At 39.6% G+C, this 27,529-nt stretch overlaps 1 protein-coding gene across 1 annotated transcript in view; it reads left to right on the forward strand.

The window, feature by feature from the left end:
• CHST13 (carbohydrate sulfotransferase 13) overlaps positions 1 to 24,440 on the forward strand; it is a 46,181-nt gene extending 21,741 nt beyond the window's left edge. The window contains exons 2-3 of the mRNA XM_032211837.1: positions 20,104 to 20,186; positions 23,460 to 24,440. Coding sequence (XP_032067728.1) covers positions 20,104 to 20,186; positions 23,460 to 24,305 — 929 coding nt within the window. The 3' untranslated portion in view covers positions 24,306 to 24,440. The remainder of the gene's footprint in view (positions 1 to 20,103; positions 20,187 to 23,459) is intronic.
• Positions 24,441 to 27,529: the final 3,089 nt, after the last annotated feature.

Genomic DNA, 27,529 nt, shown 5'->3' on the forward strand with positions numbered 1-27,529 from the left:
CTAACTGCTATTGCTATGACCATGGAGACATCTTCAGACAGCTCTGGCTCTTCAGCTTTGAAACGGAAATGAGCACCACCCCCTAGAGTCGGGAATGACTATCACATATGTGCAGGGGGAACTTTTACCTTTACCTATGCTAACATTGTGAATGGTTAAATTTAGGGTTTGTGCACTTTTGATCCAACCAAATCAGATCAACTGAACAGATTTTTCAGATGTGCACTAATACTAGTGCAGCATTAAAAAGAAATACTCAGTTCCTGAAACTGACTCACTTAAGCAAATGTATCTTGACTGTAAACTTGACAGCTGTCCTCAAATTCTCAAAGCACAAATACGAAGCAATAAAAATGTAAAATCCATGAACCAGCTCAATGTGTTATATTAATGATATACAATGAGAACTCTGTGCTTGCTTTTAAACATATAAGCACCAATATCTGCTAGCCTTTTCATACTTTTCAGCTTCCTTGGCAGTGCTTCCTTAGCTGTATCCTGGAGAAGAAAGACTGATTCTCCACTTGGAAGAAACCAAAATTGTTATTTTAGAAAACATGGTCATCGGACTTCCATGGAAGCAATTATAGTCTGAAGACAATTCCAAAAAGTAGAGCTGATGGCCACAGTGGGGAATGCAGAGCTGGAAACTAGCATGGCAATTCCGCTTCAGACGAAGAGATTTGAGATTGCCCACAAATGCTCCCGACAACTGTTCCTTTTGTGGAGACTATCAGGCAGTAGTCTCTGGTGGGAATAGAGATCTGGAGACAAGGAAACAACCATCTTGTTCAAACTGTGGTCAGTGCCATGATCCCCATTCGGGACCGAAATTCTGAATCTGAAACTGTGGAATGCCTCAGGAGACACCAACTCAAGACACCCACAGGCATCATCTGTACAGATGAAACAGTCAGATGAGGATGACATAAACCTCCTAGTCTCTGTACCCAGCAAGTAGAGAGACGAGCAGAGCAAAGCAAAGATATTCCATAAGGCTACTTGTTAAGCAGCAGAATAAATTTCTTGATGAATCACAGCTGGCTGCAGCTGATTTAAGTGGCAACCCTGACCCATGTTCTTTTTACTGGCAACAAATCTGATTTGTAATTCTTGCACAACATTTCTATGAATCTCGTTCATGCAAGAAACCTTTAAACTTCTGACCTCTGGACTAGCTGACAACCTGACTTGGCTCTTAGAACTCTGCATTGGATTTGGATTATTCTTCTGTACGTTCCTATTAAAAGCAAACTGTATGTGTGTGTGTGTACGTATGTATGTATTATGTACAGTATATATATAGTATCAGTGGTTGGGGGAGGTTACTCTTTTTTTAAATTGAAGTTTGCCCACTTCAATGCCAGCAAATGTGCTGAACTGCAGATCCCTTTCTTCCAACTAGTGTAGTAGCTATCCCTGGATGACAAGCCTGTGAGAAAAGTAGAAATTATGGTCTCCACACATCAGAGGGCCAGATTGGCATGTGGTTATGGTGATGACCTAAAAACCAGGAGACTGTGAGTTCTAGTTCCATCTTAGGCAGGAATACTGGCTACCACTCTTTCCCAGCCCAACCTCCCCATAGGTTTGTTGATGTGGGAAAAATAGGAGTTAGAAAAACTATTAAGTAGGTTAGCTTTGAGTTATGTACAAAGAAATAAAGGGGAGGAAAAATCTAATAAATCTAAAATCTGGACGGCAACCATTTGAGGCAAATTGACCAAACCCAGTGATGACTAACCTTTTTTGAACCAAGTGTCCAAAGCACACCCGCGCGAATGTGCGCACGCACCCCCAAAATGCAATGAGTGTGCAGTCCGCGCGCATGCGCCATGCCCCCATGCATGCACACACGACCCCCTGTGTGCATCCCCTCATGTACCCCCGCACATGTGCATGCGGGCCCCCATGTGCCGTCATGCACAGCAAAGATTCGAAGACCAGCTGGCCAGTGGGAGGTGCACACACATGCATAAGAGAGCTGAACTGGGGCAGCAACTTGCGTGCCCACAGAGAGGGTGCTCACCATCACAGACCTAACCTATTCTCCAACTGGAAACACTTCTTTCCAGATCACTAACTATCTTAACCTAAGTCCCTCTTGCCCATTTTCACCAGTGGACTTAAGAGTTTGTCCTTACAGTAATGCTTACTTCTTTTTTTAAAATAAAGTTTTATTATTTTTCTACTATAACATTCATTTAGTGTTTAATAAACATGTTTAGTTCTTAATAAACATGCTTATCAAGTACTAAATAAATGTAGTAGTAGTAATACTTCTATCCAGTTGCACCCAAAACCACATTTCTGTACTACATCTACTGCTATATTTTATTTCAAAAAGAAAAACTTTTTTAGAGTCCACTTCTAGTAGCAAAATAGCCCTCCAATGCATCTTCAAATAATTGACATGATGTAATTGATAATACACTTAAAACTACTTGGCTGTTGCTAAACCCCAACTAAGATCAATATTAAGACCCAGCAAATATCTTATGCTGAAAATATTAGTTGGCCAATAACAATTACTCAAAATGAGGCACGGGGATCTGTGTGTGCCTCCCTGTGCCTCATTTTCACTCTCCATGGCTTCCTGCAGCACTCTGCCGGCTGCTTTTGGGGCAGTTTTTTGACCCGTTTTTGGCCAGCAGAGTGCTGCTGGAGGCCATGGAGAGTGAAAATGAGGCACCGGGAGTCCACACGCAGCCCATTTTAGCTGCTAGAGGCACCTCGGATCAGTCCTTTGATATTTCCAGGCCGGCCCCATGGGTTGGATTTAAGCATCCTGCATGCCGGATCCAGCCCGCGGGCCTTGCGTTTGACACTCCTGCTATAGATGAAGACATGTATGCCCTTGTATTTAATGCCTTATTGTATAGAGCCGAGGTGGCGCAGTGGTTAAATGCAGCACTGCAGGCTACTTCAGCTGACTGCAGTTCAGCAGCTCGGCTGTTCAAATCTCACCGGCTCAGGGTTGACTCAGCCTTCCATCCTTCCGAGGTGGGTAAAATGAGGACCCGGATTGTTGTTGGGGGCAATATGCTGACTCTGTAAACCGCTTAGAGAGGGCTGAAAGCCCTATGAAGCGGTATATAAGTCTAATTGCTATTGCTATTGCTATTTCATGCTTCTCCCAGCTAACCACTTGCTTTTTTTTGCTGTGAGGTCTTCGCTGATTTAAGAATCTCTGTTGATCTTATAGAGCATGTGCGTCAAACTTGCAATGTCACGTTGTCGCACGTGACATATCACAACTTCTCCCACCTTTGCTAAACTGGGGGAGGGTGTGGTCAGCGCATGATGCGTCTGGCCCCCGGGTCACAAATTTGACACCCCTGTTTAGAGGAATGAGGATTTGAACCAGGCCAATCCATCCAAGCAGTATATATGTGTGTTTGTGTGTCTGCACATGCCTATACAAATGGCTTCATGGGACATAAACAGCACTTTGAATTGGACCCCATCCCAACAGGCAACCCAATGTAGCCCCTATAGGTTAGAGAACTGGGTTTCCTCAGTGAGAAAGTGGGTGGGTTAATTCTGCATTTTCTGTAGCTTTCAATAATTGATTAGAGTAGCTCATAGATTGTAAGCATCCCTTCCTCTTAAAAAACTTCATTTCTCTATTTGCACACATCTTTTTCTGTTGGAATTGCTACTTGTTATTTCCATCAAAATCATTTAAAAATAATACTTAATAGATTCTTAATAAGTAAATTATTAACAAATACTCTTTCCCACAAATGAATTTTCACTCCCCTTTCCTGGGTAGTAGAGTATGAACCAAGGAGTCATCAAATCTATAGAAATATGGCTGATCAGAAGCATAATTTCATAGTCAGGGACGCATAAGCCAGGAAGTAACTCTGCTAAACGTCTTACCATCTGTAGGATCTCCAGGAATTCAGAAGAAGCCAAACTTCTTCTTGGCAGGGGTGAATTGGCAAAAGGAAGGATGAGCTTTGAGGAGTTGCTTTATTGGAGTATACGTAACTGCTTTCCTTTAATAAAGTTAACGAGGAAACAGTTAGTGAGGGAAGGAACATTTTGTGGTCAATAAGCTTCTAATTCCAAAAGCTGTCTTATTATTCATATGTGCACACGCTCAAAAGAGCAAAGCAAAAACTGGACTAATTCATAGATTTACAAGAAATGGTGTGTGTGTGTGTGTGTGTGTGTGTGTGTGTGTGTGTGTACGTACGTACAGTAGTGCTGATGCTCTGTGCAGCTCAAAGTTTAATTTATTTGATTCAAACTTGCACAGTTTTCATATCCAATTGCCTACGCCCTCAGTGACTTCTGAATTGGAAGTGGATTTGTGTTTATTCAATACTGGTTTATCTCATGCCAGAACAGCTGTCTCTAAATTCATAGGCTTCTTTATTTATTGCCTTCAGATAAGCCATCCAATATTGAAATCGCTTGCATTTTCTTTTGTCTTGCAAATAACAGTCAATTTCCCCCCCCTTACTGCACTGAATCTTTTTGATTACCAAAATTTATAGGTGATGAACACTGTGGACAGTTTGTGATTAGTTTGTGATTATTTTATGCACCAGACACATCCGGGGAAAGAGAGAGATATGAATCTCCTAAATTGTAACATATTGCTCCATGTAATATATGCTATGTATTTATTCACAAGCATTGCATTATGTTTATTGATCTTTAGTAAAGTAGAAAATTGCAACACAGCCAATATAGTGTTTCTTGGGAAAATGAAGAGGAAAATGTTCTTTGCTGAGCCATATGGAACTATATGGATAATCACTGTATTCATCTAAGTACAGAACTTATGTCAAACTCATGTGTACAAGAAGTACAATATAATCCATGTGGCTGAAATACTGTGTTTCTCTGAAAATAAGACAGGGTCTTATTTTCTTTTGACCCCTGAAATAAGTGCTTGGCCTTATTTTCGGGAAGGTGTTATTATTTTTGAGGTGCAGGAGGCGTCGAGAGTGGTCACTTCATGGCTGCTGCTGTGTTTCAATATTTTTGGAGAGGGCTTATTTTGGGGGGAGGGCTTATTTTAGCGCATGGGCTCAAAAGTCTGATTGGGCTTATTATCCGGGGAGAGCTTATTTTCAGGGAAACAGGGCAATAAATATCCTATTACAGTTTTGATGTGAAATATAACTTTGGAAATAATTTAGTATCTCTTCTTTGTTTGCTTCTACCCATGGCTGATAGTTGCACTCATCAGAAAGAAAAAATAACAGAATAAAAATAACATAATAATATAGTTGGAAGGTACCGTATCTTGAAGGTCTTCTGATCCAACCCCCTGCTTAAGCAGGAACCCTTATATCATTTCAGACAAATGGTTATCTAATCTCTTCTTAAAAGCCTCCAGTGTTGAAGCATTTACAACCTCTGGAAGCAAGTCGTTCCACTGATTAATTGTTTTAACTGTCTGGAAATTTCTCCTTAATTCTAGGATGGATCTCTCCTTGAATTAGTTTCCATTAAGCAAGAGAAGGTTATGAAATGCCATCTCCACTATATGGCAGTGACATCTTATCTGCTGGATTAGATCTATACAGTTTTCTATATTGAACTAAGTAGAAGTTGAAAAATGTCCTTTTTCCAACCTGAGCCACTAGGACATGTCTTTGTGTATGAGGATTCCCAGATATTTTCGTTAAAGCCAATAAAGATCTCACTAGCTACGGAGGGCTCAGACTAAGAAAGATGTTTTCTATCTAAACTGTTCACATAGGACAGTTAATCTTAAGATCCATAGTTGACTACTGTTTCTGAAAGGACAAGTGTGCAAATGTGGAAAGAGACTTCCCGATATGAAATGTACTAAACTAATTTTACAACAGGTTTCTCCCCCCAAGACACTAGGGCATCTGGCATGGGCACTATCAAGACATAGATCAAGGCACTAGGACTTTTGACATGGACTCAGTAACAAGATTCCTTTGGTATATTGGGATGTAGAGAGTAAGGAGAATGACTTTATCAATTAATTAATTAATTTTATATGCTGCTCATCTCTTACAATAGAGTAAAAACAACATAAAACATTAAAATATTAAAATCATAAGTATTAACATTAAAATTAATAAAGATAGCAAGGAAGGGGTAACTTAAGAGAGCAAATGGAAGAATCACTACCTAACCAATAGCATCTGAAATTTTTAAGTCCAGAATAGTAAAATAACAAATGACTGATACAGATGCGTCTCTAATTCAGTGGAATATAAGGCGGAGGAGGAGTTACAACACAGTCCCAAATAATTATTCAATGAACAGTATTCTTAGAATTTTGGATGTTTGGTCTATAATTCTAATATTGATGTTGCAACATCTATATCGGAATTATAGATGCTGGTGATAAATACATACGTGTGTGTGTGTGTGTGTGTGTGTATGTGTATCTGTCGCTGTTCAAGGCAGTAGAAAAATATTATCAAATTAATGAAAAGAAGGACTAAGGGTAACATGTTAGCAGTGTTCCAATATCTCAGGGGTTGGCACAAAGAAAAGGGAGTCAGGCTATTCTCCAGAGCACCTGGGGGCAGGACAAGAAGCCATGGATGGAAACTAATCAAGGAGAGAAGGAACCTAGAACTAAGAAGAAATTTCCTGACAGTTTTGACAATTAATCAGTGGAACAACTTGCCTCCAGAAGTCTATGGAATTCTCAGTCATCCAGGTCATGGATGTACCAAATGTGCTTTCTCAAGAGGCAACTTGACTTTCTGGTTTTTCTTTGAAGATGTTTTGCTTCTCATCCTACAAGCTTCTTTCGCTGAAACAAAACGTCTTCAAAGAAAAACCAGAAAGTCCAGTTGTCTCTTGAAAAAATACCTTTGCCATCAGAACTTGTGAATGCTCCAACACTAGAAGTTTTGAAGAAGACGTTGAACAACCATTTGTCTGATGATATAGGACTGTGATGGCGAACGTATAGCACACATGCCACAGGTAGCACACGGAGCCATATTTGGTGGCATGCCAGCTGTCAGCTCCGGCGCACATGTGCGTGCCAGTCAGCTGATCTTTCGCCCTTCTGGAGGGCCAGGAGAGGCCGTTTTCGCCGTACCCAGGCTTCAGGAAAGCCTCAGGAGCCTGGGGAGGGGGTCGTGCGCACATGCGCAAGTGGGCGGGGAGATTGAGTGGACACATGCAATTTTGGCATGCCGTAAGAAAAAGGGTTGCCATCACTAGTATAGGGTATCCTGCCTGAATAGTGGGTTGGACTAGAAGACCTCCAAGGTCCCTTCCAATTCTGTTCTGTTCAATTCCCATTCTACTCTTTGACTTAACCAAGTCAACTGAAGGTTTCAGAGTTTTTTTTAAACCCAGCAAACAGCAGTGTCTACAGGGAGAGAGTCAAAAAAATCAAGTTGGAGACCATGAACATCCATCAAAGACCTCCCCCTTTTCAGATTTGCAAGAATATAAGTTTTACCTTTTTCTGTGGAGTTAGGTTCTTAGTGCGATCTGCCTACCATGGTTCTGATTGGAGAGCTTTCATTACAGAAAACACGAGGCATTGAACTGGGCAGTGTCAGTTAAATGCCTTAGAGATGAAAGAACGTTGAGCCCAGGGGTGTTTAACTTTGGCAACTTTAAAACCTGTGGGCTTCCATTTCCAGAATTCCCCAGCCAGTCTTGCTACTTGGGAAATTCAGAGAGTTGAAGTCCACGAGTCTTAAAGTTGGCAAGGTCGGACACCCCTGATTTAGGCATTTATATGATGACGTATTCACTTGCGAGAGCAGACAGGGCTGAATTTCATACTGACATATATGACTTGATGTCTCTAGGCTGGGTCCAGGAATTGCAAGTGTAAAATGTCTGCAAGGATGTGAGGCTAATGTGCACAGCACATTTTTTTTATTGAAAAAGAATCAAAAATTTTCTCTGATATATTAAATTAGACAAGAATAAAAGAGAACAGAGCCATCACATAATATTTTCCCCCAAAAGAAAATAAAAAGCAACAGATCTCGGGGGGGGGGGGATCTTTGCTCTCAAGAAGCAGCTGGCTTACCCACAGATTCTAGTTAACCACATTTTCCACTTACGTTTCTAAAATAAGAGTAACATTTGCAGCTCTTGAGTCCATCCATGCCTCTGATATGATCTGTTTCTCCCAGCCCTTAGAAAAGTCTTGGTTTGTATCTCTTCAAAACCACATACTCTTTCATTATGTGCTGCTTTCTATTGAAGACCATATCATTGGTACTTAAACACAAATATATACATTATCTAGTTGCATAAATTTTCTATAGGTTTCTGGATCTATATTATTAATGCAGTCTTAACCATGTGAACATTTAAATCAGTTATTTTATCCATTTATCTAGAGCCAGTTTAGATTTAAGCCCCACCTTAACCATGAAAGCCAACTGGATGGCTTTGTGCAAGTCACTCTCTCTCTCAATCTAACCTACCTTACAAGATTATTGTTATGGGGAAAATAGGAGGAGGAAGAGCAAAAAGTGTGTGTTGGGCCAGTATTGGTTTTGCAAGCATCCCATTGCAGCTATTAAGTCTAGGGTGTTTGCTAGGTAAATTGTCCCAACCCTTTCAGACTTCAACTAGCTGTCAGGCCACAGTCAGGCCAGTCTTTCTTGGAAAAAGAAAAAAAATGCCTGCAGTCTAGAGACAGATGAATTTGCAGGAAGAGAAGACCAATAACTAAAAATAAAGATTCCCTTCAAGGGCAATGTAGGTTGGTGACTGACTGCCAAAATGTGGTAGAATTTCTTCCATTCAGAACTGTGCAGTATGGTCCTTGCACGTTTTTAAGTAGCAGAACTGAAAGACAGCAATGGTAAGATGGTAAGAAAGCCAACTGGCACCTCTCCCCTGGATCTCCATGTACTTTTTTTAATGCATCAAAATGTCTAATTACCTGTCATAGTCATAAAGCTGTTTTCCTACTTTCAACTAATTCACTGGGACCTACTCCATGCAGAGGATTGCATCATTTCAGTGTGCAAAATTCTGAGGGACCACATCATATTTTAGTCCCATAACTCTCCATGAGTTGCCCATTTGGGAACTGAAGATGACGTTGTGTTCTCTTACATAGCCTCTACATGGGAAGAGAAGGAGGCACCAGCCAGATGTTTCTTTCTTGCTTCTATGGAATGTTGAGAAGAACCTCCCAAGGATGCTTCTGAACTTGAGCAATGGTGCAATTAGGGCTGAGCTCAATCCAAAAATGACGAAGGCCCTAAAAAGACCATCTGAGCCATAGCAACTGAAGGGTGCTGTGGCAAAATGATATACAACACTGCTGCAACTCCCAATTCTTTTTTTTTAATGTATAATCACAGGCCAAGAATATTATGCAGTTCCAGTACCTTATTTTTAGCTTTAAGCTTTTACTTTGTTCTACCATAGAATGCTGCTTATCCCCCACATAAATGTGGTATGGCTATAGAGATTTGTTTTACTCATGTGGGCATCTGATGTTATGATTTCAGTGACTTAAAACATGAAACTTCACATAACCAATATATGCTTTAAAAATAATCAGGGACGCTGTTTCTTGTGTTTTTATAATACAGGGATTATAAATCAAGGAGTAGGATAAGAAAATGATAAAACTTGTGTGCAGCATAGCTGCACATGGCCATTTACGGTTCATTGCTAAGTTATTTAAGTATCTAAACCACGGGTGTCAAACTCCATCACATCACGTGACATATGACGTTTTTTCCCTTTGCAGAGTCAGTGTGGGCGTGGCCCATGTATCATGCATCCCGCTCACGGGCCACCAGTTTGACACCCTTCTTAACTGGCTTACTGCATACTTTTATTTGAATGAACTTTTCATTCTTTTTGCTCAATGATTTCTTTCTCATCCTTCCCCCCATTGTGATGCTAGGAAATGAATCTGGAATTGTCTCCCTACAAAACACATACCTTACCTTTACATTTAATGATAGGCTGGTTTGAAATACAGTGGCCGTACCTTCCTCAAAGGCTCAGGCAAAATGCAACAATTTATTAAGGATGTTTTTTTTAATAACTTAACTCCAACAGAGAAGGCCATTTTCTCTCTTTCTATCTTTCACTGACTATTGCATTCTAAAAGGCCCACTCAAGATAAGGCTTAAAAGTAAACAGCCAACAAGTGCAGTTTTCCTCTTCAAAGTAACACTCTTTCTCAAAACAGCAAATAAGGAAGAAAAAAAATATTTTGGGTCACTTCTCAAGATCTCCATTTCTGAGTAATTATTGACCAGAGCTATGTATAATTTATGCTTTTAAAGCAACTGTATAATTTCCAACATCTTTTTATATCTTGTGTAAACGCGACCAAGAGAGGAAGAGATGGCTGAATCCAATAGGTGGAGAGATTAACATTTTGTACATGCTACAGATGGAACTTCCCTGAGATTATGATGATCCAGTCAAAGTTAACACTTTTAAATGCTGGATTCTGATGGTAGAATGAGGCAGTTGAATTGAAATTTAGAGCTTCAGTTTATTAATCTGCCCCACATGCTTAATATGTTTTCACAGATGGTGACAAATCTCATTCCCTGAAGTTCCCTGTGAACGGAATGTTGACTACAAACTGCAGACATACTTTCTGCTTTTATATTTCCTTCTTTTGGGGTGAATCTAATTATCTGCCAATTCCATGGAAAGAAAAGATTCAGACATGATTGACCCATGTTGTGCAATTCTCTTGGCCTACCTCCATGCCTTGCTCATGCTTAATAGGAAAGGAAAAAAAGGAAGTTGAAAACTTGGGTTAATAGGGAGAAAACTGGAGTACAACTGTGACTGATTCTCCACTCAGAAGTAAGGGAGGGAACTAGATTGAAAACTTGGATTTTGATTTCTTGGTTTGATAATACCAGTACCAAATATAAAATTGGGATCTTGTGGAAAAGTTATCAGATCCATCTATTAGGTGTATTCAGAATGCTGGGTCAGAAAATGATAGTAAGGGGAAAGATTAGAGAGGTGTTTACTCCAAGTTTGGATGCTGGGTGCTAAAGCTATCGCCAAATATCTGGTTTCAGATAGTTAATGGCAGCAAAGCTCTTTTCTAAATTCAGGCTCTCAAAGGTTACCAGAGAACATTCATTCTTTGTCTTTTTCCCCATTCAGTCAGATTGATAACTCATCCAGCTTAGTTTCAGATTGATTTCCTTCCTATTCTTGAAAGAGAATAATAGGAACCAACTGGCAACCCATTTCAAGACCTTGGTTTAAAGGGATTATTGCAGTCCAATTGTTAGGGGATGGTAACACTGCTGATTAATAGAATATTACTTCAATTTGGAATCTTTTTCTTTCTTCAATATGCAAGATCGATGGCAGGAATGGTGAACAATGAAAAATGTTCAAAATTCATGAAAAACATGAAATCAGCTAAAGCGGTCTTTATTGTGTATTAGCAACTATTAATTGTTGTTTTTTGTTTTTTCCCAATGGATTGTACTGGGAAAGGCATCTGATGCATCTACCCAATTTCATTCATTTTACAAAATTTGATAGAGGTTTATGAAAAATGTGTTTTAAATGTACAAATGTAATGAATTAATGTAGTATACAGGTGCAAAATTCCTCTGGGTCAATGTCAATTTTATCTTAAATGGAAAACTCTAAATTGTTTCGGGTCTCAAAAATATTTCTAAGGAAAGGTGTTGCATAAAACAAGTTGTTTAGGACAGAGGAGGGAAAGAAATGGGTGGGAAGCAGGTTTCTATTAGAACACTAAAGTAGGTTTTATTATTTAGTTATTACATTTTTAAAATCCCATGTTTACTATTTTATTCAACATAATAAGGTATGTTGGTGAACATACCTAACATTCCTTCCTCCTCTTCTTTTTCCCCACAATAATGACAACCCTGTGAGGTGGGTTAGGCTGAGAGGGAGTGACTGGTCCAAGGTCACCCAGCTGACTTTCCTAATATGGTGGGACTAGAATTCACAAACTCCTGGTTTCTAGGACAGCATCTTCACTACATGGAGAATATCTGACTTCAAAACATTCAGTTCTCCCTTACACCCCCATCAACATTTGCTAAATCGTGCCAGATGAAAAGGTCTAGAAATATTGAAAGTATTCAAAATCTTAACATTTTGGTTAGGTTTGTTATACAGTCATATGGATTTTTATTGTTGTGCTTTTAGCCAGAATGAGTCTGTTTGCTTCTCAAATATTGTTGATTGGTTTCATTTCTCTTCTTGTATATATGTAAAATGGATCTGAGCTATGACAACATCATATGTCTGTGTGATTTGTGTGGTTGTTTTGGTTTATGCCTTCAGAGATGAGTAACATCTGTCTCATCAAGATTTGAGGAGCCCTAGTTAGTATGACCAATGGTGAATAATTTTAAGGATTCTGGATCAGTAACAGTTGGAGGATCACAAGTTCTCATCCATAGGTTCGGAAAAGACAGTACATCCCTGAATACAAAAACATCATTACTCTAAGAGCAGTAGTTTTCAAACTTGACAACTTTTGAGATGTGTGGACTTCAACTCTCAGAATTCCCCAGCCAATTGTCTAGGGAATTCTGGGAGTTGAGGTCCACCTATCTTAAAGTTGCTGGATTTGAAAACTACCGCTCTAGATTTAGACCTATTAAAATGATTGAAAGACAATGCCTCTGTCTCGGTTGGTCATTGATCCAGATCAAACACCCTTCTATATTTTGTACTGAACAAATGCATGTCGTGTATACATGGAGTATGAGAAAAGAGAAATGGGTGAAATGGGTATAAGTGCTTGTTCAGATTAGATCTCAATAGTGAAATGTGCTTTTTTGCCTCCCAATCTGTGGTCAGTGATGGGTGTGGTACTTCAATCTGTCTGAAGGGCATCAGATGGCTGCAAATGATACGTATTATGGCTGGAAATAGATGCTTTCATCCCCTCATGAAAGGACTTGCTTGGAGAGCTAGAATTTCAATGGAAAACGTAGATTTTGTTCTGTTAAACTCATTTCATTGCAAAATTGGGCTCGAAAATGACTTTGAAATGAAATGCTATGAGCAGAACAGAGGTAAGGATTCTCCTAGGAGCAGTCCTGCTTCTTCAATAGCATTCTTTCTCTTGGAACCTAGCAGCTGTGACTTTGCTAAACTCCTCCAACTATGTCTGATATAAAACTTACTTGCTTCATAAAGTTGGATGATTTTCAGCCAGGTTATTTAAATCTTGGGAAACTTGTAGTGATGGAGAATCCTGCTGAACCGATGATTGTAACCGCAATACAATGCCAGGATATCTACATATGTTTCGGCATAGGGGAAGAAGAAAATGTGTGCACTGCATTTGGTCTCCAATAAGTTTTGAGCGTGCTCCTCCATAATGCCCTTTTCCAATATGGCATGAAATGTCCTAAGGTTTTGAGCAGCAGTCCCAAAAAACTTTAGCAACTTTTTTTTCATGTACCTGAGTTGGGGGCGGAAGAGCGTGCAACCTAGATCCCTCGCATGGGCAGTTCATGGTAGGGTTCATGCTGCTATGAGAATACATTGCTAGATGATCTGAAGAAGAGCTGAGGCAGTGATGTAGAGAAAACTGCAAATACAGATGAAGCTTCACTCATTTGCCTGCCACTCACCTCCAAGTGTGCTGCCCAGTAACTAACAGGCAGTGGTGGGATTCAGCCAGTTCACACCACTTCGGGGAGAACCGGTTGTTAAGTTTCTGAGCCGTTTGGTGAACTGGTTGTTGGAAGAAATCATTATGGCAGAGAACTGGTTGTTAAATTATTTGAATCCCACCACTACTAACAGCTCATGGACCAAGACCAGTCCATGGTTTGGGAGTTGGGGGGGGGGGACTAGTTTAGAGGGCAGAAGTATAATTCCCACATTGAGCTTAAGTCATATCAAGATTTAAAGGGCATTCAAAATTCAGTACTGGTTGGCTACCCTGTTTCCCTGAAAATAAGACCTCCCCAGATAATAAGCCCAATTGTGTTAAAAAGTGTATGCGTCAAAAAAATCCTCTCCCAAAAATAAGCCCTCCCTGAAAATATTGCAACACAGCAGCAGCCATGATGTGACTACGCTCGCTGCCTCCTGCACCTCAAAAATAATAAGATCTCCCCAAAAATAAGGCAAAGCACTTATTTCAAGAGGTCAAAAGAGAATAAGACCCTGCCTTATTTTCGAGGGAACACTATTTTTAATCGCATTAACAGCAGATAATATTACAACTTTTATTTTTAAAAATGCAATCATTTCCATGTTAAATTAGGAAATGTAGCTGACATGAATTTATGAATCTTTTTGGATCAAAGCAATGGTATCTTCCAATACTTGTGTTACATGTGATAATCTGCTCTTTTGTTCAAAATAAAATACTACTTTAATATAGATTGATAAGTGTATGTTGATTGGAGGAAGTCTGTATTATGGATTCCTATGCCTTTTTATTTAAAAAAATCCCTTGGATCAAACACAGTTTTGATTTTACAGAAAATTCAATTTCTCAGTTCCATATTAGAACACTGTAGGATTCTAATGTTGCTAATGTTTAGAATATACCGAGGAATAAAGATTGTATGCAAAAATGATGTTGTTTCCCCCTACTAAACATACTGATTAAGAATTTAGAGTTGCAAGTCCAATCAATCTGGAGAATGCCTCCTTGGGTGAAACCCATTTAAAATAGGTGCTCTACTAAATTAGGATTATTTCAAAGGAAAGTTGGTTAATTCATTCTTCCTTGTCTTTCCATGTTATAAATTGCTCAGGGCTGCTTTCAAAATGTCTGCTTAGAATCATACGGGTATCAAGGGACATCCTTTGTGCAGGGATTTCAATAATTCAAAATCCAAATAGCATGTTTGGCTACCACACATAATTCCTGATTCTTGATCAGTGTGCTTTTTGGGACTACTTGTAGTCCTCATTTAACAACTGCTTTGTATAGAGACCATTTGCAGTTACAACAGTGATAAAGTAACTTTACAGTCAACCCTCACATTTATGACCTCCGGCAACTCTGTTAAGCAAAGAACAGTTTTGTAAGATGAGGGGCTGGAGGTTAAATCCTTTGAAAAATGGCTAAAGGAACTTTGGCATGTTTTGCTTAGAAGAGAAGTCTGAGAGGAGACAGAAGAGCAGTCTTCCACTCTTTGAAGATTACTCCAGGGAAGAGGGTATTAATAAAGAGTAGACAAGAAGTGATGGCTGAGAGCTCATGCAGAGCTGGAAATAAGGAGACATTTGCTGTTAGTGAGAACTATTTAAACAGTGGAACAGCTTGCCTCCCAGACTTGTGGGTGCTCCATTGCTGGATGTTTTAAAGAAAAGATTGGACAACATTTGTCCATGATGGTATGAAGACTCCTGCCTTGGAGAGAGATTGAACTAAAAGACCTCCGTGGTCCCTTCCAACTCTATGATTTTAAGATCATAAGCACAGTTGCAATTTTACTTAGCAACCACTTTCCTTAATGATCAAGCTGTTTTTGTGGTCTCTAGGAACTATGTATATTTTGCAAATATTTTCATAGGTACAATTTCCAAGACGGGCTGCTGTCATCCTGCACACATTAAACCGATATCTGGTTTAAGTGAAGAATCTTGCATATGTCTGTTAAATTTTGTCCTGTTAGTTTCAACTCATTTTTCTAAAGAATCAAGGTAATTGTTTATGCACATGCTCTATATTTCAGCTGTCTACAAATTGGATAGGTATTCTTCACCTCTTCATCTGTCATTCAAAATGGATGCAATGACAATTCCAGTCATGTTGTTGATGGTGGCTAGAAAAGGCATAGAGGAAGGGAAATAGCTTTGGGGAGAGCTAGTGAGATAAAGATCAAGTTCTTCATCTGGAACCAGAAATTTCCTAGTCTAATTCCTTAAATCCTACCCTGAAATGATTAAATCCTCTAGATCAAAACTGAGAATTAAAATACATCCATTTTTTTTAAAAAAAGAAACATCTACAGTCATCTATGTCCATTAGAACTTTACCAAAATGCTTTTACTTGCATCTTGGTAGCAATAATTTTATGGGTAATAATAGCAGTTGCTTGCAATACCCCACTTCCTATTTCATTATGGTAAAGCTAGATGGAAAAGAGGCTTGTTCAGACCACTTAAACTGTAGCCCTCAAATTGATTTCCTGTTGAGTTCATTGCATCAGTTCCCCTTTCCTGTTCCTTTAGCAGCAACCTGCCTTGTGAATAGATTCGTTGCTTGCCCCAACTAACGGTTGCTGCTGAAGGAGCTTGCTTCATCAGCTGTCCTGTGACATGCAAGGAGAGTAGGCTAACTTTTTGGTTTATGTTGTTGAGCTAAGTTCCTTTTCTGCTGATCTCTGATGCTGATGAAAGCACTTATCACCAATCTTTGCTTCCTCTTTCCTTAACAGCTATGGAGTAATTAAAAAGTTGCAGTTTCCACATGCCCATCAACAGTCTCTATAAATAGGATTTCCCAAATCTTGCAGTCTACCTTCCTTGAGTATAATATCTCTTTGTACATCACAAAAAGAATGTCAACAGAGGCAGCAATTCTGGACAGTGGTTATGAAGAGATAAATGAAAGCTACTTCTATTCTAATATTCTTATTAAGGCCATCACCCCTGAGTTACAAAAACCTGGACGAGTAGCAAATTAGATCTTGGCTTTCATTTAACAGTCATCAGAATATTTTGCAGTGGTTCTATTATCGTGATACTCATGAGGAAAGGTAGCACTGACCTGGGTATATGCCACAGATTCTCTAATGGGTAATAGGTCTCAATACATTTGTGTAAAAGACTAAAACAGACACATTACATTTTTAGTGAGAAACCCTATCCTCAGCATTTATAGGAGCAATCCTTAAAATCTTTTCGGTACAGCTGCCATGATAGATGTTCTCTTTTCCAATGCAAGCTGTTCTACACAGCTTCAAAGTGGGACATAAAGGAGTCAAGACAGTTTCTTGTGGTTTGAACAGACTCTTAACAAGACATTGCATAACAACAACATCACTTAGTTGTAAGAACGGATGCAATGGATTGGGCAATTATTCCTGGAAGCTGTCACTTATTGAATGGTAACCATGAAAAGTTCCAGCACATGTACGTTTTTGAGATATCTCTGCCTTAAAAGAGAATAGCAAGAATAGAGAAAAGCGAGCAGAGAAACCTCTGAATGGTTCAGCATGGATCCTATAGAGGTTGGGTCAAACTAGCAGTAGCAGTAGACTTATATACCGCTTCATAGGCCTTTCAGGCCTCTCTAAGCGGTTTACAGAGAGTCAGCATATTGCCCCCAACAATCTGGGTCCTCATTTTACCCACCTCGGAAGGATGGAGGGCTGAGTCAACCCTGAACTAATTCAGAAAGTGTTATACTTCCATTGAAAAAGAAATAACAATGTTAAGAAAACTGTTTTAAAAAAGAAACTTTAGTAAATATCTGATTTGCTTGGTTTTTGAGGCTATTGATTTATTATTCAAAGGATTTTGTGGATATGTTGTATGCTCCTTGTACAACAGTTCCACAAACTTTTCATTTTTCAATCATTTTGCACATACTATGCTACGAGGTACAGAGAGTCCTTGACTTACAACAGTTCATTTAGTGACCGGTCAAAGTTACAATGGCACTGAAAAAAGTAACTTATGACTATTTTTCACGCTTATGCCCTTTGTAGCAGCTCCATGATCATGTGATCAAAATTCAGTTGCTTGGCAACTTGTTCATACTTATGACTTTGCTGTGTCCTAAGGTTGTGTGATCACCTTTTTCAACCTTTTAACAAGCAAAGCCAATGGGGAAGCCCTGTTCTAACTTATCAACTGCAGTGATTCACTTAACAATGGTGGCAAGAAAGGTTGCAAAACAGGACAAAACTCACTTAACAAATGTCTTGCTTAACAACAAAAAATGTTGAGCTCAATTGTTGTACGTTAAGGACTAACTGTACATTGTATTAAATTGTATCACAAGTACATTTTCTTAGGCACTTGCAGAACAAGACAGAGGCAGATAAATAGCAGAAAGAACACAAGATGTTGAGTTTTTAATAGTGTTTTTAGATGCAGGAAGAGTGGATGCAGAGACTAAAGGCACCTCAGCAGGAAGTTAGACATATGGAGTGAGAGTTAAGGAAAGTTAAAAGTCATAGTTTTGGGGAAAGAATCACCCAATAGAAAGGATCAGACAAGAAAGAGCAGACCCATTTTTTCCTTAGTTCCCTCTATTCATTTGCCAGTTCCATTGGTTCTAAAACCAATTATTATGTGTTTTTTTTAAATTAAAACAAAAACATTTTCCCAAGAGAGAGATTGTTTATCATTAATTCCACAATCTTATTTCAAATTTACTTGTAACATTCTAAAATCAAAGGCTTAATCACACTTTTGCTATTTATTAATTTTTCTCAAAGTTCTTAAATTTGTCGTTAAAAGTTTCTTTTGCTAAGGATTGAAGGAAATTCACCTGGTGCTGTCAAAAATTACCAATCTAAAAATTTTCAATAGCTGAAAAGCAGTTGATAAGCCATTTCTGGATGTGATTAGAAAAGGAAGTATACAAACTCAATGTCCTTTCAAAGGCAACAACCACATTTTGAGAGGGCCACTTCCTGATCTCCCAGGGTACTATGCCTGCCAGAGAAGCTACTGTCTGGAGCAGTTGAGGATGATCTCAAATCCTCTCCTTGTCCAGCAAAAAAAAAATTGAAGAACCAGTCTACTCGCTGCCTCTTCCTTCTGCCATGGTCATTGGCTCTGCTTTTCACAGAACTGTCTTCAGTCCATGCCTATCTTTCTCCTCCTAGAGTCATTTGGGGCTCATGCAGCTCTTCAATAAGTTTTAAGTTTAATAGATTTGTATGCCGCCCAATCCCGAAGGCCTTAATAATAAATTATTAAGTAAACAAAAGTTGAAGAATAAAAATATGCAAATTTAGAAAAACATAACTATTCTTGGATTTCAGGGAAGCAGTAGTAGTGAATTGAAGACTTTAGTTTTAACAGAGTTGATGACGTGGTGAAAAATCGAGCTGGTGAATGAATGAGCTCCCCAAGTGAAGAAGAGGATTTAGGATTACTCGGAGTGTTCCTCATAGATCTTATCTGTGAGGAGACATGCTCTCTCTAGTAAATGAGCTCTGGCAGCAAGGACAGGCAGTTTTGCCCAAGCCATAGTTTCTTTAAGTTTCATTACACTGGGGTGATTTTCCTTCAACCTGCAGCAAAAGAAGCTTTATGCAAGTTTAAAACTTAAAGAAAAACTTTTTACTTGGAAATAAGCAACAAAAGGTAATTAGAATATTGATTTTGGAAATCGGCATAAGGGGTCAGATTGACTGGAAGTAAGATTTTGAAAAACATAATAATAGTTCCTGTGGTCCACTTAAAATCTTACTCAAATATATGAAAATGTTGAGTTTTAAGTGTACAAAAAAAAAAAATCTGTCCTTGGGAAAATGTAGTGAATGAAAGGAAAACGTAACAGGAGACCTTGAAGGCTGGTTACCAGAGGCAACCAGAAAGATTATAATTAAAGGAGAAGGCCGCTAATATAGAATGGAAAAAAATATTTTAACTCTGGAAGAATTCAAAGATATTTGGCAACAATGTACCCAGAACTTTCTCTTTAGAGAATCATATAATAATATTTTTAATTGAAAATTGAACATACAAAGATAAAATAATTATTGAAAAAAAGCAAAACCTAAGTATTCTTTATAATTAGTTTTGGGAGAGAAACAAATCAGAGAACAAGGGAGATAATCCTATTATTAGATAAACTAAAACTGCACATATAAGGATACAGTTTAGCCAAGTGCGAATTTTCCCATTTTGGTGCTTCCTGTGGATTTTCCTTAGTCTCAGCAATCTAAAGATGCCGTGCAACTATTCTTTCTTTTTCTCTCTATCTTCCTAATACTTCTTTGAGGAAGAAAACAGGACAGTCACAAAAGGCAGATGATATCATTTAGATATTTGGTAAAGTTCCATCATGAGGGCAGGGTGGTTGTGCAACAATAGTCTAATTTAAATGAATGCTGTTCCCATCCTTACTTTTTGTATTTCTTCTCTAAGTATGACTAATCCTGTACTTTTCATGAAATAGAGAATCTTTGCCATGTGTTTTTAAAATCTCTCCTCCACATTTTTTCTTTCCAGCTGCAGAAGACAGGATATTGAGGATCAGCTGGCCCGGGAAATCTGGTCGAAGTCCACTTCAGACTCTTTACAACGGTGACCAGGTAAATGGGCTTCAAAAAGAAAAGTGGTTGTATGGAGTATGAAGGAAGAGAACAGGCTATTTCTTTCTTTCTTTATTATATGTACATGCTACCCATCTTGGCAACGAAAGCAACTCCGGGCGGCTTTCAGTGCAATTAAGTACAAATATAAAATGCAATTATTAAATAGGATGATGTTATCCATTCAATCGTGTCCGACTCTTGGCGATTCTATGGGCCAGGTTTCTCCACATCTTCCAAACGTCTTTGAGTTGTTCTATGCTCTGGCAGATGTCAGCTTTGAGGATGAATTATAAAGAGAGGGAGGAGGGAGGGAGGTAGAGAGCGAGAGAATACTCTGCATCAGGGTGGATTTGATTTAAATCACTAGTAAAAAGACTTGGTTTAAATCAACTCAATTTAAATCATAATTTTTAAAGAGTAACTGTCATCTCTGTCCCACAGCAGCTCCTCCTCTGTCCCGCTGTTGACTCACCGACACTCCCAATATTGCAGAATATACAGCCTCATGCTACATAACTAAGCTCCATTTCATGCTAAGTTAAATTATTAATGTATCTTAAATAGAAAACTATCTTTAGATAGATTTTACCTCAAAATCATTTCATTAAAATAAATTTGATAAAAATAAAAAAATTCCGATTTAAATTTTAAAAAATCAGATTTTTTTTAAAACCCCATCAATTTTTATCTACCCTGCTTTGAATGCAGGAAACATGAGCTTTCTCCCCCACCCACACAGTTGCTATAAAGTTGTGAAATGGAGATTTGGACCCTGCCTATAGCCTTTCACACATAGGTATTTTATTTGTAAAGTCTTTTGAGAGTCAAATAGGGTAGTTTTTCCTCCACCTAATTTGGAAATATAGGATAATCCCTGTGTGTTGAAAGTAAGCCCTCAGTCACTGAATTCCTGATTTCCTTTTCCTTACCCTTTTGGTTGTGCATATGTAAGAAAATAATCAGGACACACAAAAAGAAAGCAATTTATTTGTTTGTTTGTTTGTTTAGTCAAACATGTACGAGATAACGGTATAAGTATAAACATGGACATGAACACAGGAAATGAGTACAAATAAATGGGGACAATAAGACAGGGACAGTAGGCACAAAGGGGCACTTATGCAAACCCCTTTACAGACCTATTAGGAAAGGGGTGAGATCCACGCTAGGCAGTTTAAGGTTAAAGTTATGGGGGTTTGAGGATGTAACAACAGAATTGGGTCATGCATTCCAGGCATTGACCACTGTGGATGGTCAATGTTAAGTGAAAGAGTGCATGACACATGTGCTCAGCGTTTTAAATGTGCCCACCCACCCGACTTAGCTTGTGCGCATCCAAAGAAGTGTATTTATGAAGTTAATGGCATACTGAATGTGCTCATCTGTCTCTCTTTATGAATATAACACAGACGGTGTAAACAGCTTGCTAAAAGGAGGGCTTTATATGTTTAGTCAAACTGCAAATAAGCACTTTGTTTTAACTATAATTAGGAGGAAGGAAAAAGGTTATTCCCCTATAAACAGATGCTGCTTTATATTTTTATAAGGAAAGTTCCAAAGATATCCAAAGTCCACACATGAATAGTATATTTCCTAGAACCAAAATGTTGCAAAAGACCCTCAAAGTTTTAGGGATTTCCCTGAACTTTTCATTAGGTGAAGAGTTACAAAATGTCAGAGACAAGAAAGGAAGATTTTCTTTTTTTAAAAAATCCACCATTAGAGAGAACTCACAGGAAATCAAGAATAAACTCCAAGAAAGAAAAGAATTTTCTGAATTTGTTATTAGTCATACCTTCAAGAGCCAAGCTGCAATCCCTGGTGACCTAAGGCACCCTTTTTTCTTAGGAAAGGTTTCCAATTATGGGAAGAAATGAAATTTTGAATAGCCAAGGTTTAATCATGGAGATAGATAGAGGTAAGGAGCCTAATCCTGGGAAAGATTGAGGGCCAAAGAAGAAGGGGACGACAGAGAATGAGGTGGCTGGCTGGCTGGAGTCACCATCCAGCAGTAGTAGGCGTGAGCTTTCTAGGCAATAATAGGAGGTGTGAGCAGTTGACGTGAGCTTAAATGGACTCCAGAGGATGGTAGAAGACAGGTAGCTCTGGAGGAACTTTGTCCATGGGTTCGTGATGGGCTGGACACGACTTTGCAACAAACAACAACAGTCATGGAAGTAGACCTACATTTACAGCATTTTGATTCAGGAATATTTTGCTCTGCTAAGAGTACTCAGCTGGACATTTGAAGTAGGCCTCTGATGATCCAGCATACCAAACTAATCCATTTTTAACACTGTTCATTTCTATCATTCTATATGATTAATTGATCAAGGAAAGGAAAGAAGCAATCGAGTCCATTCAGAGGACATGCCAGTATTGTTCGGAAACCTGATGACAAACAATATGGGAGTAGTTCCATTCTGAATATACATTTTGATTAATATATTTTGGGTTGTAAATAAACCCCTCTCCTCAATGTACCGTGTTTCCCCTACAATAAGACAGGGTCTTATTTTCTTTTGAAATAAGCGCTTGGCCTTATTTTCAGGAGTTCTTATTATTTTTGAGGTGCAGGAGGCATTGAGCGTGGTCACCTCAGGGCTCCTGCTGTGTTGCAGTATTTTCGGGGAGAGCTTATTTTCATGGGAGGGCTTATTTCAGTGCATGGGCTCAAAATAAGCCTGATTGGGCTTATTATCCAGAGGTCTTATTTTCGGGGAAACAGGGTAGACAGATACATTCAATTGAAATATCAATTGTAGAATCAATTAAGTTCAACATAAAATGTAAGATGTTTAGACCCTTACCTTTCCCACTCACTACCATTGCTCCTTAACAGCATTTCTAAGACTGAAAATGAGACCCAGTATAGGAAAATTGGTTAAATAATTTGCTCCCATAACTGGTCCTTACCAGTCTGATGACCTTGAGACTGTAGGCTCCAAATCTCTGATTTTGACTTTCTAATTGGGAATTCTGAGGTTACAGTCATGTTCCAACTGAAGGACCCTCAAGTTTACCCAGTTTTACTTTCTGTTAACCTTTAAATCCCCACTATTAAAGGGTAAGGGCATCACTTTAAGGAGCAATTATAGCCAATGTTATAACTACTCACAAATCTTAAAGGTATCCAAAGATATCAGCTCCTGTGTATAGGTATTGGCAGCATGTAGGGTAGAGTATTATTGGGATCTAACAAAAGGATCTTGGCACACAGCATGAAGTGATTCCTGTTCCCCCTTACATCCTTGTCTTATCTCTCCTCAGTTTGAGCAGTCCTCCCTGCAGACAACTCATCAACACAGGAGGGAGTTGCTAAGCAGTATGTGCCATCGTTACACCCGCAAGCGACGCCTCCTAACTCCAGATGACTTGCGGCACCTGGTGGTGGATGATGTCCATGGGTTGCTCTACTGCTATGTCCCCAAGGTGGCTTGCACTAATTGGAAGAGGGTCCTAATGGTCTTGACAGGGCAGGGCAAGTACCAGGACCCCCTGGAAATCCCAGCACATGAAGCTCATGTACCAGCCAACCTCCGCACTCTTTCCGAGTACAGCACTCCTGAGATCAACCACCGCTTGCGCAACTACCTCAAGTTCATCTTTGTACGGGAGCCTCTGGAACGGTTGGTCTCAGCCTACCGGAACAAATTCACCCGTAGCTACAACACGGCATTCCATAAGCGCTATGGGACCAAGATAATCCGGCGGCACCGTCAGGACCCTAGCAGCGAAGCCCTGGAAAGTGGCCACGATGTGCGTTTTGAGGAGTTTGTGTACTATCTGTTGGATCCAAAGACCCAGCGCGAGGAGCCTTTCAATGAGCATTGGGAGCGAGTGCACTCCCTTTGCCATCCATGCATTATCCACTATGATATCATTGGCAAGTATGAGACCTTGGGTGATGATGCCAACTATATCTTGCAATTGATTGGGGCTGATGCAGGCATCAAGTTCCCCTCCTCTTCTAAGGCCATCAGAACCAACAATAACTTGACTGCAAAATTCTTCAAGAACATCAGCCCCTTCTACCAAAGAAGATTATTTAATTTATACAAGATGGACTACTTGCTCTTCAATTACACCATCCCGTCTTATTTACATCTACGATGAGGCTGGTGACATGAACTTTGCTCAACATTTCTGCTGTCAACCAACAGACATAGATATGCGATGCTTGCAGTTCTACCTTTTTTGTTTTATGTTTTATCAGCACACAGAGTTCTCTCCGTCTTGTGTTCTTCTTTCAGTAGACAGAATCTACTATAGTTTGGCTATCCTTTCTCCTGTTCTTAACCAAACAGCATTTGTTTCTAGGAAGCACTGGAACTAAGTCCTTTTGTCGGGAAGTGGGAGAATCTGTGTGGAAGTAGGAGACATAATAAAATGTGCATGCATTTCATGTGTCCGATTATAACCCCCACAAACTTCTCGACAGTGAGGGAGGAAAGGGGAATATGAGCCAGAAGTGTCTAATTGCGAACAGTTACTTGGTGTGAGGCAAAATTGTCTACGAGATAAAGAGTCTTCTGTGTCTCCCCCTTTTACCATCCTTGCAGCTGGTGTTTTCAGACAACTGTATTTTCTCGGGGTGGGGGGGAAGCAACCCTGCATTTTCCCTTCAAGTTCTGCTCCCATGCAGTTTCCATCAATTTGCACTGGAGTGACGCTTAATGGATTGCCCACTTGTCTCTGCAGATTTGTCTATGTGAGAAAATCTTGACCAAAAGAAATATTTTATTGTTTGCCTTGGGCTTTATTTTTCATGTGAATATGTATTGGGGATGTGCAAAAAATGGTTGTGGTGTCCTGTTTTATGTAGGCCTAATCAAAAGGGACACAGGTGGCTCAGTAGCTAAGAAGCTGAGCTTGTCGAGCAGAAAGGTCGGCAGTTTGGCGGTTCAAATCCCTAGCGCCACATAGTGGAGTGAGCTCCTGTTACTTGTCCCAGCTTCTGCCAACCTAGCAGTTCAAAAGCATGTAAAAATGCAAGTAGAAAAATAGTGACCACCTTTGGTGGAAAGGTAACAGCTCTCTGTGTGCCTTCAGCATTTAGTCATGTCGGCCACATGACCACGGATAAGTTTTCGGACAGTGCCGGCTCTTCGGCTTTGAAATGGAGATGATCACGGCCCCCTAAAGTTGGGAATGACTAGCACATATGTGTGAGGAGAACCTTTACCTTTAATCAATCTATGCTCCAGCACCAAGCTTTTCAATGTAATTAGTGAACCCTCATCCAGGTGAGAGAAATGAACTCCCACAGAACTGTATTTTTGTAGACTGGAAGGACAGTGGGCCTGGGCAGTGTCCACTGGACTTGAATTCTTATAGATGAAACTGGATTGATCTCAGAAAGTGTTTTAAGAAGAGAACAGATAGTTCTTCTGGAACCCCCCCCCCCCCCCCGGATATGTTTGACGTCTTACCAATATGAGAGCACTTATGGGTGATAACGGGAATCTGGCACATTTGGAGGGCACTGGATTATGCAAGCCGAACAGAGCATTGATCAGAGATCCTGCTTTGCCTTTAAACAGTATCCCCCAGAAGACATATCTTGAGTTAATCATGAATGGTGCCTTTTCTGTAGAGCATTGCTATGTTGTCTCAGTCGAGTCATGTTTTCTGCCTAAAATAGCTGTCTCCTTTTTCTAAGAGGAAGGATCCATTTTACTATAGAAATCAGTATGGCTTGGGAGTCAGAGATCACAGGTGGAATTGGGCCATGGAGAGAGAAACAGACCTTTAACTGGTAAAATTGAAGGCTTGTACTTGAAACGGCAATCCTAGAAGACTACATTTAACTCAGTCTACCTGAACGGCTTTTGTTTAAGTTGGCATTTTGGTCTCTACATGGTTACATTTCTATGTATACCAAAATATATCCCCTCATTTATGTAAATTGGCTGGATATGGAGTTATTGTACAATAGCATCCCCAAACTGGGTGCTTTCTGGTGTGTTAGCTCAGGGGTGTCAAACTCAAGGTCCATGGGCTGGATTCAGCCCGTGGGGTGCTTAGATCTGGCTTGCAGGGTGGCTCTGGCCTGTGGTGGTGGCCTGTAGTACCTCTGCCAGTGAAAACGGAGTTTGGGAGGCCGTTACAGCCGAAAACGGAGGTTGGGAGGCCATTTTTGCTGGCAGAGTACTCGGGCCACCAGAGGTGCCCCCAACATGAGTGATGTCAAGCTGTCCACCCCCTCCGGTCATGCCCACCCAGGCCCCCCGAGGTCAAACACAACCCTGATGTGGCCCTCAATAAAATTGAATTTGACACCCCTGCATTAGTTCTTAACACCCAAAAGTCCTACTGGCTGGGAATCAGGGAAATTCAAATCTAATACAGATTCTGTGTAATTAATTTGATTTATGCAACATGCTACTAAACATTCTTATGTTGCATGAAGTATATAAGGCGTCCATATTAAAGACACCATGATTTGGTTCCGCTGTATGAAGGTGGCATTTCCCCACCACTACCCCATAGCTGCATGCTTTCTGTTAGGCTAGAATGAATTCCAATGAGAGGATTGAGTAGTTCAGGATTTGAATTAGTCAATTCACCTGTACAGCACCTAATATCGATCCAAGCTTTAATTTTAGGTAGCTTACATTTTGACCATAGCTTTTTCTTATAATGAGCCATTTGGCAATAAGATGGAGTGCTCTTATGGGTGGAATGAAGTGACAGAAAGGCGATTGTTCAAAGTTGTCCAAAGTACTTTGTGATTAATTCAGAATTTGAATTCAAATTCAAATCTGTCTCCAATTGTCAGCCTTGCAAAGTAGGGCAGAGAAGAAGCACCCTCAGATGAACTAGCTCTAACTTTACTGTTAAGGTTACATTAACAGAATCTTTCAAGTCTGAAAATACCTCTCTTCCCCTCTTGCCTTTATAATCCAAGTAAAGTAAATAAAGTAAAGTAAAGTAAACTAAGGAGGGTCCCTTCTGAGATGTTTGCCTCACACCCATTCCCATTCCTTCTACAGATTCAGCTGTCTCTTATCTAACTGTTGCCTAGTCTGCTGCTCTGCCTCCTTTCTCCCAAAGTCATTCATGCATACCATTGCATCCAGTTTACAATCTCTGGGATATGTAGCTAGCATATGGTTGGCTGGGAATTTTGCAAGTTTGATCCCAGCATACAGGAGAGGCAGCAGCTTGGGAAAGGTATTTACTTTGCAATTGTATGTAATTACTATACATTAACATTCAACCAGTGATGATGCCTGTTCTTTGGTTTGCAACTTTCCTATTCCTTGATGTGACAACTAATTAATTACATTTAAAGTACCAATGAATTAGAAATCCATATTATTTAAAAATTGAACTAG

The sequence above is a fragment of the Thamnophis elegans genome, chromosome 2 (genome assembly GCF_009769535.1).
Source record: "Thamnophis elegans isolate rThaEle1 chromosome 2, rThaEle1.pri, whole genome shotgun sequence".
In the NCBI taxonomy this organism is placed as follows: Eukaryota; Metazoa; Chordata; class Lepidosauria; order Squamata; family Colubridae; genus Thamnophis; species Thamnophis elegans.